Source organism: Hemitrygon akajei, chromosome 4, assembly GCF_048418815.1.
Source record: "Hemitrygon akajei chromosome 4, sHemAka1.3, whole genome shotgun sequence".
Classification (NCBI taxonomy): domain Eukaryota; kingdom Metazoa; phylum Chordata; class Chondrichthyes; order Myliobatiformes; family Dasyatidae; genus Hemitrygon; species Hemitrygon akajei.
The window spans coordinates 55945074-55958691 of record NC_133127.1 but is presented as its reverse complement, the minus strand read 5'-3'; the positions used below and the strand labels follow the sequence as shown (position 1 = coordinate 55958691).

Sequence of the window (13618 nt, the reverse complement as noted above, 5' to 3'; positions counted from 1 at the left end):
GCTAAAGATGCTCCAAGTTTCAGGAATTTGGCTTAGATCCAAGGACAAATGGGAATGTTGTACAAGTCAGTGTGGTAAGTGACTTGGAGGGATTCCTGGAAGTGATGGTGTTCTCATACACCTTATGCCTTTCTAGATGGATGAAGCTGTGAGTTTTAGACTATAGACCATAAGATACAGGAACAAAATTAGTCTACTTGGCCCATTAAGTCTGCTCTGCCATTTCATAATGGCTGATCCATTTTTCCTCTCAGCCCCAATCTCCTGCCTCTGCCCCCCCGCCCCATATCCCATCATGCCCTGACCTATAACCATATAAACCATATAACAATTACAGCACGGAAAAAGGCCATCTCGGCCCTTCTAGTCAGTGCCGAACGCTTACCTATCAAGAATCATGGTTCATTTCAAATAAACTTCTAGTGAGAGCTTGTTAAAGACTTCCTATGCCTCTGCTCTATATTTAGCCACTTGAAACTGCAGGAGGAGGACTGAGCTGATTCTCATGTATTTATTCCATTCAAAGGAGATGTAAGAAATCTGACTCAGGCAGAAAATCCTTACAATCACAGTGTCAGACTTCTCAGACTCAGACTTGCACCTTCTCGATCAGTGATTTCCCACATTGGAATTCCAATGGGCTAGCTTATTTTCTATTTTAAATTAATGATATCAGCTTGACTAAGATATTTGAGGATATCACTAATAGAATAGATATGGGAGAACTAGTGGGTGTGATGCATTGAGATTTTCAGAAGGCTTTTAATGAAGTCCCACATGAGGTACACATGAATTATGCATCAATAGATTGAGAACTGGTTAATGGACAGATAGCAAAATGCCGGAAAAAGTGCATCTTTACCTTGGTTTGGCAGGTTCTATTTAGTGGTATACTGTAGTAATTGGTGCTTGGATGCCAACTATTAAAAAAATCATAAATATTTAAATAATTAAACCTATTTATAAACACACATCAGAATTTAACTACATCTGCACTGTAAGTCTGATAAAAGGTAAATTGTTGAAAGAACAGAGATTTGAGGGCTGCATGGAATTGCAACAGTAAAGATGAGGCCCAGAGTAGATCAGTCAGTTATTAGATAAATAGTGACTGTGATTACTTTAATGTGGTGACTGAAAATTTGATTCAACTGAGAGCGATAATGTGAAGAATATCAGGTTACAGATGACAATGATTAATGCCACATTAACTTTTCACAATTTGAAGCAGAGCACATCATATTAATAATGCATTGAGTACTTCCAAATAAAGCACTATGTCACTGAAATGGCTAAAGAGGTACAAAACTGTGTCCTTGTAAATCAAATGTTGTATTTCAAAGAGACAGGGGCATCCTGAGAGAACACTGTGCTCCACTGGCCATCTCCCTTCTGTTTGCTAAAGCTGGTTTAGTCTTACCTCAAAATGATCTGTTCAAGAGGCATGAATGGTGGATACATTGACAAATGTGAGACTATTAAGTACAATGCAATATTGATTCTTGGCTTGTGTTCAGTGACAGGCCATTTCCATTGAAGGCAGTCTCTCCTGAAAAAGATGTTGGCATCATCATCAGCCCCAATGTAACCCCTGAGATTCAAATGATTTCTGCTTCCCTATCACCTCTTCTGACTTCAGTACTTCCCCAGTACTCCAGGCTTGCTTTGCAGTGCTGCAGGAGGTTTTGTGGATTGTACTCACTGTAGCTGCAATGGATCATTGATAGCTGGAATGTCAATGGATCTGGTAACTTTGGTCTGGATGGTGTCATTGGGGCTGTACTCATCATTCAGACAATGTTATTTCATCACACTTCTGACTTGTGTTTTGTAGTTGGCTTTGTGGAATTAGAAGCGGGTCATCACTTTTATTGACAAATCATCACTCATAGAGAGAGCTCCATCATGGAAATAGGCCCTTTGGCCAACCTCAAGCATCCATTTTCACACTAATCTCACTGTAATCCTTTCTATTCTCACTGCACTCTAAAGGTGATTAACAGTGGCAAATTGATCTCCCAACACACAATGTTTTGGAAATGTGGGCGGAGTCAGAGCACCCGAAGTGAACCCAGCAGGAATGTAAAGGCAGCAGAGGTCAGGATTGAACTCCAGGTCACCGAAGCTATGCAGACACAGCTGTGTGACTCTGCAGCCCTATTTGTTAGGTTTCAATCCTGCAAACTACCTTCCTAATGGCATTGTGGGTATTTCCACATCTCAAGGACTGCAGCTGTTCAAGGAGGCAGCAAGGGTAGTCGGATAAGCAATTAAATGCTGGGTCAGTCTGTGAAACCCACATTCATCTATGAATAAAAATAAGACTTTAGAATTGTATGTTTGAGGTAAGGTAATGCATTCGAAGAAGGGGACACTACCTTGCTGTAAGGAAGTTAGTGTAGAAGATGAATCTGAACAATCTTTGATTAAACTAAGCACTGTTGAAACAGAAAACTATTGCTGTTGTGAACTTTACCTTTGATAATTTGACTTAGATGGAGCACAAAATCAGGGAAGTCTGGTTACAACTGTACAAGTCTCCAAGAGTATTGTATCCTTATTTAGGAAGGGTTATAGTTGTATTGGAGACAGTTAAGAGAAGGTTCACAAAGTTGCTTCCTGAAATAGGTATTGTGAGGAAAAGTTTTTTTTTTAACTTTTTTTATTGTTTTCAAATAGTTACAAAATAAAAGTGTATGAGAAAAAAAAATGTTACCCAGCCCCCCTCCCCTTAACCCCTCCCCCCTAACATCCCTAAAAAAAAAAGAAAGAGAAAAAAAAAAGGAATGCCTGGATATTGGAAGATCCCCACACGCTCCACGGAGTTCGTAATAACTTTGGTGTATGCATTTATTTCTTTCCCCAAGTAACCAATTATTTCATCTTCGGAGCACCTATATATTTAATCCTGTCTTTTGTAAATAAGGGCGCCAAATTTTCAAAAATGTTTCATATTTATCTCTTAAATTGTAAGTGATTTTTTCAAGTGGAATACAGCCATAAATTTCGTTCTTCCAATGATCTATACTTAGATATGTATCCGATTTCCAAGTCACTGCAATAGCTTTTTTGGCTACTGCCAATGCAATTTTTATAAATTCTTTCTGATATTTATTCAATCTGGATATCGGTTTTATCCCTTCAATATTAATACAATTTTTTACATCAACTATATATTACACCACAAAAAATAAACAAATTAAACCCAAATCTATCTGATCAGTGTTTTCGATGTAACCAAGAAATTGGTACTTTTTTACATTCTACTTGGTCTTGCTCCAAAATTCAACCTTTTTGGACAAATTTAAGAGTTTTACTGGAACAAATCATTGGAATACAACTTCCACACAACCCAACATTACTTTTACTAGGTAATATTGTGAGGAAAAGTTGAGCAGTTGTGCGTCTATTTATTGGAAATTACGAGACTGAGAGGTGATCTTATTGAAACATATATAGTTTTGAAGGGTTGGTTGGGTGATTGCAGCTTGACAAGGCAGATGTTGAAAGGACATTTCCCATCTGGACCAGGGGGAATGGTTTCAGAATAAGAGGTTGCCTATTTAAGTTAGAGATGAGAGTTTGGCTACCTTTGGAATCCTCAACTTCATGGAACAATGCGGAGTAAATCATTGGATGTATTCAAGATCAATGTAGATAGGTTAATAGGGGAGTTAAAGGAAATGGTAGTTAAGTAGAGCTGAGATCAAGATCAGATCAACCATGATCCTATTGAAAGGCAGGATAAGTTCAAAGGACCATATAGCCAACTCCTGCTCTAGTGTCTTATATTCCCTTATTAACATCCCAGTATGTTCCCACCTCAAACTACAACTGCCATGCCTCATTATACTCTTTCCTTACAACAATTCCACCAACCAGCGACAGTCACCAATTCATCATTGTCAGTCCTGAAAAAATTGCTCAGGATGTTTCACTAACTGCAAGTGGGTAAGGTTTGTACCTGTAAACATTAAATTGTTTTGAGTCTTAATTGTGACACATGATGATCAGTGTATGGGAAGAAAATTAGAACCCTGTGGTGGACTGCAGGGATTAGCATTGGTATCCTTACCGTGGATTATGGATTAATCCATATTATGTGTAATATGGATTAATAGTGTGGATATGAACATAGGAAACATGATTAGTAAGTTTGGCACAAAATTTGGTATTGCAAGGAGGGAATGGTCTTAGCTTAGATGTTTTGTTTGAGCTCTTGGCTTAAATTTTCATGCCTTATTGTCTGCGTAGGTTTTATACCAAAGTTCTCTAGACTTAAATTTCCCAGTTATCTAGCTCAGAGATGAGATTGCTACCATTGTCTGAATAATAACACCTAAACTGGAATTGGAATTGGTTTATTATTGTCAATATAGTGAGATTCATTAAGAAGCTGGCCTTGCATACTGTTCATACAGATCAGACCATTACATACTGCATTAATGAAGAACAAGGTAGAACATTATCAGAATGCAGGATTGAGTGGGAGTGTTACAGAGAAGGTGCAGTGTAAGTAAGCTAAGGTGCAAGATCACAAGCTAAGGTGAAGTAGGTTATGATGTCAAAAATATCATTTATCTTACTAGGGAACACTTTAATCATCTTATAATGGTAGGAGCTGTTCTTAAATCTGGTAATAAGTGCTTTCATCTTCCACCTTAAGAAAGAGGGAAGAAAAGAGAATGCCTGGGGTGGGCGGGATTTTTGATTATGCTGGCTGTTTTACTGATGCATAAAGGGGAGACTGGGTTCCCTGATGTGCAGAGCTGTATTCCCAACTTTCTGCAGTTTCTTGCAGTCACATGCAGAGCAGTTGCAATACCAAGCATATGATAGATGCACCCAGATACTTTCTATAGTGTATCAATGTAGTCGACTCAGATCCTAGCTCTTTCCACATTGTTCCCTGGTTCAGATCAGAGATCTGCCTCATTTTTGCTAACTACTTTCTCTGTTTTCTTACACCTTGAGGCCGTCTATCTGGTGTTGTTGACCATGTATCAACACTGGATTCTGATCCCCTTTCCCTACTATCAGACCCCATTTTCATTGTTCACCCACAGTGCTTAAAAAAAACCTAACACAACTAGTCATAACAACTTTGCATTTAAGCAATCTTTGACTTACAGTGAGATCTTATTTGCAATAGCATTTGTTAAAAATTATACTTTCAAATCTGACACTTACAAGTGTAAGATACTCAGAATTACAGAAGTGAAGGTAATTTGAAAAATACCTGGTTAATGTGTGATCTAACTGTTTTTGAAAACCATTAGCTTTTAAGAATTTACAAAGGTAAATCTATTGTGCATTGCAGAATGTGTTGCTAAATAATGGAATCCCCATTCCATTAAGAGCACCACAGCAGATCCATGTATAGGTCCAAAGTTGTAATGTAATGTTTCATTTAGGTGGATGATCAATGTCTAACACTTCCACACTGAGTGCAGCAGAGTTAAGACAAAAGTTGGGTCTCTTGTTGTTTATTATCTGTATTAATGATCCAGATGATAATGTGGTGAACTGGATTAGCAAATTTGTGGATGACACTGAGATTGAGGGCATAGTGGACAGCCTAGTAGGCTATCAATACTTGAACCAGCTGGAAAAATGGGCTGAAAAATAGCAGATGGAATTCAGTGCAGACAAGTGTGAGGTTTTGGACTTTGGCAGGACAAACCAAAGTAGGACTTGCAGAGTGAATGGTAGGGCACTGAGGTGTGCAGTAGAACAGAGGGATCTGGGAGGACAGATCTATAATTTGGCATCTTTTAATGCATTTGGCCTTCATGAATCAGAGCATTGAGTGCAGGAGTTAGACCATAAGATATAGAAGCAGAATTACATCATTTGGCCCATCAAGTCTTCTCTGCCATTTCATCATGGCTGATCTAATTTTCCACTCAACCCCAATCTGCTACCTTTTCCCCGTATGCCTTCATGCCCTGACTGATCAAGAATCTATCAAACTCTACCTTAAATACACATAAGATTTAGTCTCCATAGATGCCTGTGGCAAAGAATTCTACAGATTCACCACTCTCTGGCTAAAGAAATTCCTCCTCATCTTTGTCAGGCAAGAATTTCCCTTGAGGAAACCATGTTGACTACGGCCTATTTTATCACGTGCCTCCAAGTACCTCATCCTTAATAATCGATTCCAACATCTTCTCAACCACTGAGTTCAGATTAACTGGCCTATAGTTTCCTTTCTTCTGCCTCTCTCCCGTTTTGGAGTGACATTTGTAATTTTCCAGATTTCTGGAAGCAGTCCAGAATCTAGTGATTCTGGAAAGATCATTACGAATACCTCCACAATCCCTTCAGCCACCTCTTTCAGGATACTGGGGTGCACATCATCTGGGTAAGGTGACTTATCTAATTTTAGACCTTTCATTTTCCCAAGAACCTTCTCTCTAGTTACGGTAACTTCACACACTTCATGACCCCTGACACTTGCAACTTCCACTAAACTGCTAGTGTCTTCCACGGTGAAGACTGAAACAATATACTCATTCAGTTCATTCGCCATTGCCTTGTCCCCCATTACTGTTGCTCCAGCATCATTTTCCGGCAGTCTGATGTCCATTCTCACCTCTCTTTTACACTTTATGTATCTAAATATCATTGACTAGCTTACTTTTGCACTCCATCTTTACTGCCTTAGTGACTTTTTAGTTGCCTTCTGTTGGTTTTTAAATGCTTCCCAATCCTCTAACTTCCCATTAATTTTTTTCTATTATATGTTCTCTTTTTGACTTTTATGTTGGCTTTGATTTCTCTTGTTAGCCACGGTTGTGTCATTTTTCTTTTAGAATATTTCTTCCTCTTTGGGATGTATATATCTTGTGCCTTCCAAATTGCTTTCAGAAACTCCAGCTATTGCTGCTCTGCCATCATCCTTGCCAGTGTTCTTTTCCAATCAGTTCTGGCCAACTCCTCTCTCATGCCTCTGTAATTCACATTACTTCACCATAATATGGATACATATAGCTTCAGCCTAACTTTTTCAAATTTCCAAGTGAATTTGGTCATATTATGATCACTTTCCCTTAAGGGTTCTTTTACTTTAAGCTCTGTAATCAATTCTGGTTCATTGCACAACATCCAATCCAGAATAGCTGCTCCTCTCGTGGGCTCAACTATAAGCTGCTCCAAAAAGCCATCTCATATACACTCTAGAAATTCTCCCTTCTGGAACCTAGCACCGACCTGATTTCCCCAATTTACCTGCATATTGACATCCCCCATGACTGTTGTAACATTGCCCTTTTGGCATGCACTTTCTATTTCCTGTTGTAATTTGTAGGCCACATCCTTATTACTATTTGGAGGTCTGTATAAAACTCCAATCAGGGTCATTTTACCCATGAAGTTCCTTAGCTCTAGGATGTTCTGTTGAAGTTGTATAAGACATGTTGAGGCTGAATTTGGAGTATTATGTGCAGTTCTGATTACTTCTCTACAGGAAGTAAGAGTGCAGAGAAAATTTACAATGATGTTGGTAGGACTTGAGGAGCTGAGTTACAGGGAAAGATTAAATAGGTTAGGACTTCATTTCTTGGAGCGTAGGAGAATGGGGAAAATGATATGGAGGTGTACAGAATTATGAGGGGTACAGATAGCGTTTATGAAAACAGGCTTTTTTTCACTGAGGTTGGCTGAGAGTAGAACTAGAGGTCATAGGTTTAGGGTGAAAGGTGAAATATTTAAAGAGAACCTAAGGGAGAACTTCTTCAGTCAGAGGATGGTGCAAGTATGAAATGAGTTGTTAGTGGAGGAGAGAGATGTGGGTTCAATTACAACATCTGAAATGTTTGAGTGGGAGAGGTATGGAGGGCTAGGATCTAAGTGCAGGTAGGTGGGACTAGGCAGAAGAACAGGTCTGCTTGGATTAGATGGGCCAAAGGATTTGTTCCTGTGCTGTAGTGCACTATAACTGACTCTAAAAGGTTTTGTGACTGGAACCATGTGACTGGGCAGTACAATGGTGCATCTGGTAGAGCCATTGCCTCACAATGCCTGAGAGTCAAGTTCAATCCTGATTTTGTGGCAGATGGAGCATTCTCCCTGAGACGACATGGGTTTCCTTTGCGTGTTTATTTTTTTCTCCACATCTGAATAGAACGGGTTGGGAGATGAATTGGCCACCTCAAATTGCTTCTGGAGTGTCGGTGAATAGTAGAATGGGAGGTAGTTGAGGAAAATGTGGTGCAAATAACAAGAGAATTGATGCAGAATTAGTTTATATGTGTGGCTGATGGTTGGCAGTGACACAGATGGCCAGCGAGCCCTTTTATGGCTGGAATGACCACTGTTGTTAGTGGACATGTGGCTGTCATGTAGACACTTACTTTCGGTGTTCAACTCCCAAGGGCACAGTTGATGTATATTCATTTACTCATGGGTATTTCAAGTCAGACAAAGAAGAATTTATCTGTTGGCAAATGGCCAGACTGATGTAGTGATGACTGACAAAATTCAAAACCATACAACACACAAAATGCTGGTGGAACGCAACAGGCCAGGCAGCATGCTGCCTGGCCTGTTGCGTTCCACCAGCATTTTGTGTGTGTTGCTTGAATTTCCAGCAACTGCAGATTTCCTCGTGTTTGCAAATTCAAAACCATTATTTTTTTGACTCACAGAAGTAGAGCCGTGGTGAAGCCATCAGCAAAACCGAGAAATACACACAGATAAAATGCTCAAAAAGGATCATTTTTAAAAGTGCATTTTAATTGTTTACACATGCAGATATTTTATTGTGTTCCTATTGCAAGGTACAGTATGTATGTATTTGATGAAAAACCTTTATTCAAAAGCCAATGCAGAGTTTCAGTAACTCATAATAATATGCCATAGGGATTGCTGCAATACAGATCTGAAGAATTATAAGTAGCCTACATTTGTGGTTTAGTACAGTAAGTCTAATACGGTCGTAACCCATCATCTGCTGTTTAATTGCGCTTGCCTATTTCCAGGAATATGATTCTAACGCTTTCATTAATCCAAATTAATTCTTAGAACTGTAATGTTTGAGAAAGTGACCTTTCCTCTAAGCTTATGTTCCTATGGTGACTCTGTGCACACGAGCTTCCTGTTCTGGCAGTATACTAGGAGTTTGTTTGTGCTCGCGGCAGTTCCAGTAAAATGATCATTTGACACAAGGCTTGGAAGTAGAGGGAGAGAAAGCAGACTCTAAGAAAGGTCGGTTAGTTTAACTGTTTTGACAGGCAGATATGTTTTCTCCTCTTGTAAAGGGATGAGGGTTTTGCCTAATGAAGATGCTGTTTATTTTGTTATAAAGTATTAAGTTTGCTCCACTTGTCCAGCGAGTCTGAATGCTTTTTGAGACAGAAAGCAAAACACAAAGAACTTGAAACGTAATTGTGCATGTTTCAACACTTGAGTGGTCTGTAGCTAAGCAGCTGGCAAGAACATTGGCCTTCGTCCCCAGACAGATCATTAATTTAAATCTCCAATTGTCGGAACATCTAATGATTCTGACAACCTGGCAGGAACATCTTTTCATATCTGCATGTCCCTTGGTTGTATGATCTGTCTGTTTTTAATAAAAGTAGATTTCTTTTGGGATTCTGTGTCATTGGTTATTAATTAAACAGACTTTATAAAGTACTGCTTAAGAAGGAAAGTGTTAAAATTATAGAACATATTGAAAACTGATTTGCTGTGCTACATTTCTGAATGTTTGCTTGTAAGTCATTCTGTTGGCATTGAAAATGTTAGTTCATATCTTTGAATAAGAAAGTAGACCTTTAACTAGATTAACACTACTGTCAAGATATTGCCAGTTGCTTTGTAGTTTATCTAGATAATGGACAGTTTAATAAAACATATTTTATATATAATTATATGCTTACAGCATATTTTCCTTGCATACTCATTGGAATTATGATATAGAAATTGTATATTGCCATTGTTAAGTTGGCTTCCTTAAATTATAGAATCTGTTGTATAGACGTTAACAGGCTAATGTCTCCTGCAGAGAATTAGAGAACTGGAAGACAAGATAGAAATCCAGAAAAGGCAAATCAAAGAAATAGAAGAAAAGGTGAGCTTCTGATATTGTATAGTAATTTAATATTTTGATCTTATAAAATTAATTCTATGTTTTGACTGCTGTAAAATGCAATTTTCAATTTTAATTTTATTGTGGATATGTCTATTACAGTGAATATCTTAAAATATCCTTGGATTGTGTCAGCAGATGAGAAGTTTGATTATTTGCATACATTAACTGTCTTCCCCCTTGTACTAATATTTTTCTCTTCTTTAAACTTTTCCTCTCCATTTCCTTGCTCCCATTTGTTACCTTTATTTTCTGATTTATGTTTATGTTTTCAGTTTTTGTTTTTATTTCTGTTTTTCTCCTTAGCTTTTATCCTCTGGCCCTGAAGACCAGTCTTCAGAAGCACAGGTTAGTGGCCATTACTTATCATTTGTCAGTAGCAAACACTTTATGGAAAAATCCGTACTGATCACTCTGAACTTGAACAATTCTGTATTTAGAAACTTGCTTCTGTAAACTTACTGGCCATTGTAATGAGATTTTGGCCACTTAACAGATCTGAGGAAAATCAACTGCATTTAGGATATAATGTATTCAAAAAGGCCTTTTCCCTATTGAACTTGAATACGCATCTAATCACAGCCAAAATATTAGATTCCCCATTTGAGTTGTCTTTTGTTTCTGATATTTTTATAGCGGAGGTAACCCTTTTGAACAAATAATTATTGTCCTGAATTCCCTTTCTAATGAATATAGCTGTATAGGAAATACTTACACTCATAATTGATATATGGTAGGTTGCTTAGATGCAATCGTTAGGGCTGTTTGTTAATCAGCATCTTCACATTGGCAGGAGCAGGTCAGCTTTGGTTGGAATTAGCAAGGAGTGGTGATTAAAGACTTTGTTGTGAAAAATGTGACTCCAAAATGGGCAGCAGTATCTACCTGTTTGTTTGCAGTAGAAACCCAATGTCCCACCATTTGGTGGTGGAGAACGTTGTGAAGATGCTTTAATTGATTTGTATTGTTCAGTTGAGAGTCCAACTAAAATTCATTGCCACATATATAAAGTTGGGTCCTTTTCTTTATATATATATACTTCTTTGATACGTTCAAATTCCTGTTGGTTCCCCTAATTTCTTTAGCCAACTAGTCTGCAATTACCAGAGTTTAAATGTGGTCAATATCATCCACAGTACACAACATCTCAATGTTGTCTGTGTTTCTAAGTACCAAGGGAAAATTATTCACAGCACTGTCTCAGGTGGAAAATTACAATAGCTATTTTCACATACTGACAATAAGCAAACATTCCAATGTTATGGTGACGGCATTTTTCATCGTGCCTTCAGCTTTGTGCTGATCAAGTCTCTTCTGTTGTTTTCAATTCTTCCACTTAACTCTTTCTTTCATCAAGTGTCTAGAAGGAAATCTGAAAGCAGAGCAGAGGGTTATTTTTGCAGACAATTAGTTTTTTTCTGTACTCCTTGGGGGCCAGTAGGAAAACAAATTGATCCTGACTTCTCAGGAAAACCTTTGGACTCCCATGTTTCAAACTCTACCTCCACTGTCCACTTCCCTCCACCCCACCGTGGAGCTTGCATTGTTGGAATATACATCTCCCATCTCATGGTCCACTCACACCCACTCACCACTTACCTACAAGTATTAGTGATTTTACATTGTCTATGCAAAGATTTTATTGATAACATTGATATGTTCCAGTCATTTAAGTGAACTGGATTGCATAATTTAAAATTACCTCAATCAGTATTTACTAAGAACATTCTTTATTTCATATAGCTATAGATAAAAAAAGTTATCCTTAACACACTTAAATGAATAGTTGGATTTATAATTGTTTCTTTATAGACCTTTAATAAAAATCTGAAAAAAATTCCAGTTAAAAAAATATAGTACAAATTGTTCTGATGGTTCAGTCAGTACATGCAGTTGCCAGGCAGTAAATTGTGTTGGTTCATCATAATGAAGGGATTGTCAACAGTCCATGTATCTTGATGCTGTCCTTTTTGTGGAGTTCTTTGAAGCAGCTGTGCAATTAGTCTCACTTCTTTGCTCTTTTCTCACCGCCCAGCAGAGTTTTGTATGTAATTCCCTCTGGAAGTTACTATTCCAGTGCTGTTCATGGTGTGCATGTCAAATTATAAGAATTTGCTGCATAAAAGATTGCTCACTGTCCCGAGTCTTTTGCCTGTAATTTTAAATCTGTGTTGTATGGTTTCTGATTTTACTGCCTTGATGTCCTGAAGAGAGCTGGGTAGCGTTATGCACTAAGTTGGATTGTGCTGGACTAGGCTAACTGTTTGGCAGAACCACCACTTGGCCATGCTTACTCAGATGAACATGGAGGGATTACCTCACTAGCACGTCACTTCCTGGAGTTCTGCAGGATAGTCAGGTCATCAACTCTGGTGGGAAGTATCAAAATAATACTAATTTTATGTATATAGCACCTTTCATATATTAAGATGCAGATGCAAAATGCTTTACATAGATTGTAAAGGAACTGTAAATCAACATAGTCATATGAGACCAAATTAAAAGTAAATTAGAAGTAAAGACAAACATATAGAATAAAATGTAATTGAGTACCCCAAATTATATAAATATAATCAATGTTAACCGGCATTATCTAATCCCATAAGTAGGCCAAATTTAAAATGTAGGTTTTTTGAAGTGTTTTGGAGTGTTCCCTAGTACTAGCCTGGCATATCTCAGTTGGCAGAGTATTTCAGATTTTTGACGCATAAGAGTAAAAGGTCTCTCTCCCCTCCCCCCCCCCACTTTTAAAATCTACTCCTCAGCTTTTTCTCTCCAGTCCTGCCGAAGGGGTTTTGGCCTGAAACATCGACAATACTCTTTTCCATAGATGCTGCCTGGTCTGCTAAATTCCTCCAGCATTTTGTGTGTGTCGCTTAGATTCCTAACATCTGCGGATTTTCTCTTGTTTGTGAGCAAACGTGACAGGCTGATTGGTCTCCTGCTGATCCGCAGCTCTGTGGCATTATTGTAAGACTTTCTGGAACTAACCTTTCCCAGCTTATGCCCCTGCATCTGAAGGGTGACTTGTTTGGTGAAACCCTTCAAGACAGTGCACATCCCTGAGTGAACTGGTACTGGGTGTAAGCTTGGAGATGAAAAATGACTAAGCTTTGGGAAAATATTTTCCGCTTGATTCTGAATAAAGTAAATCATTTACAGTTTTGCAAAAAAAAAACTCATAAAATTTAGATATGTATTAATACTCAACTTGATTATACTTATTCATCCTTTCCATTATTAGATCACAAGGGAGCTCACAGAAGATAAAGCTAAGCCAACTGAGCAAATCTCAAAGTGTACAAAGCAACTGGAATATATTGAAGTGGAGGCATCGACCAAATTCCAAGCTTCTATTAGAGACAAACAAAAACACAAAAAGAAAATCGATTCATGTGCACATGCTAAATCCATATTGGAAGATTCCATTCAAAATTTTAAAATGCTTATCTGTTTAATGAATAGGAAGACCATTCTGACAACAATTTGTTTTTAAACTACCAAGAAGTATTATAAGAAAATTCA

The 13618-nt window shown here is 38.0% G+C and overlaps 1 protein-coding gene across 5 annotated transcripts in view; it reads left to right on the top strand.

Annotated features, from left to right (window-relative positions):
* Window positions 1–13589, top strand: part of LOC140726365 (janus kinase and microtubule-interacting protein 1-like) — a 395420-nt gene extending 381831 nt beyond the window's left edge. For 2 of the 5 annotated variants that reach the window (XM_073042647.1, XM_073042648.1), the window contains 3 exons: window positions 10010–10075; window positions 10400–10441; window positions 13338–13589. In XM_073042647.1, coding sequence (XP_072898748.1) covers window positions 10010–10075; window positions 10400–10441; window positions 13338–13589 — 360 coding nt within the window. Of the gene's footprint in view, window positions 1–10009; window positions 10076–10368; window positions 10442–13337 lie in introns of all 5 variants that reach the window. The other 3 variants (XM_073042651.1, XM_073042650.1, XM_073042649.1) reach the window with 2 other exon arrangements.
* The last annotated feature ends 29 nt before the right edge of the window (window positions 13590–13618 follow it).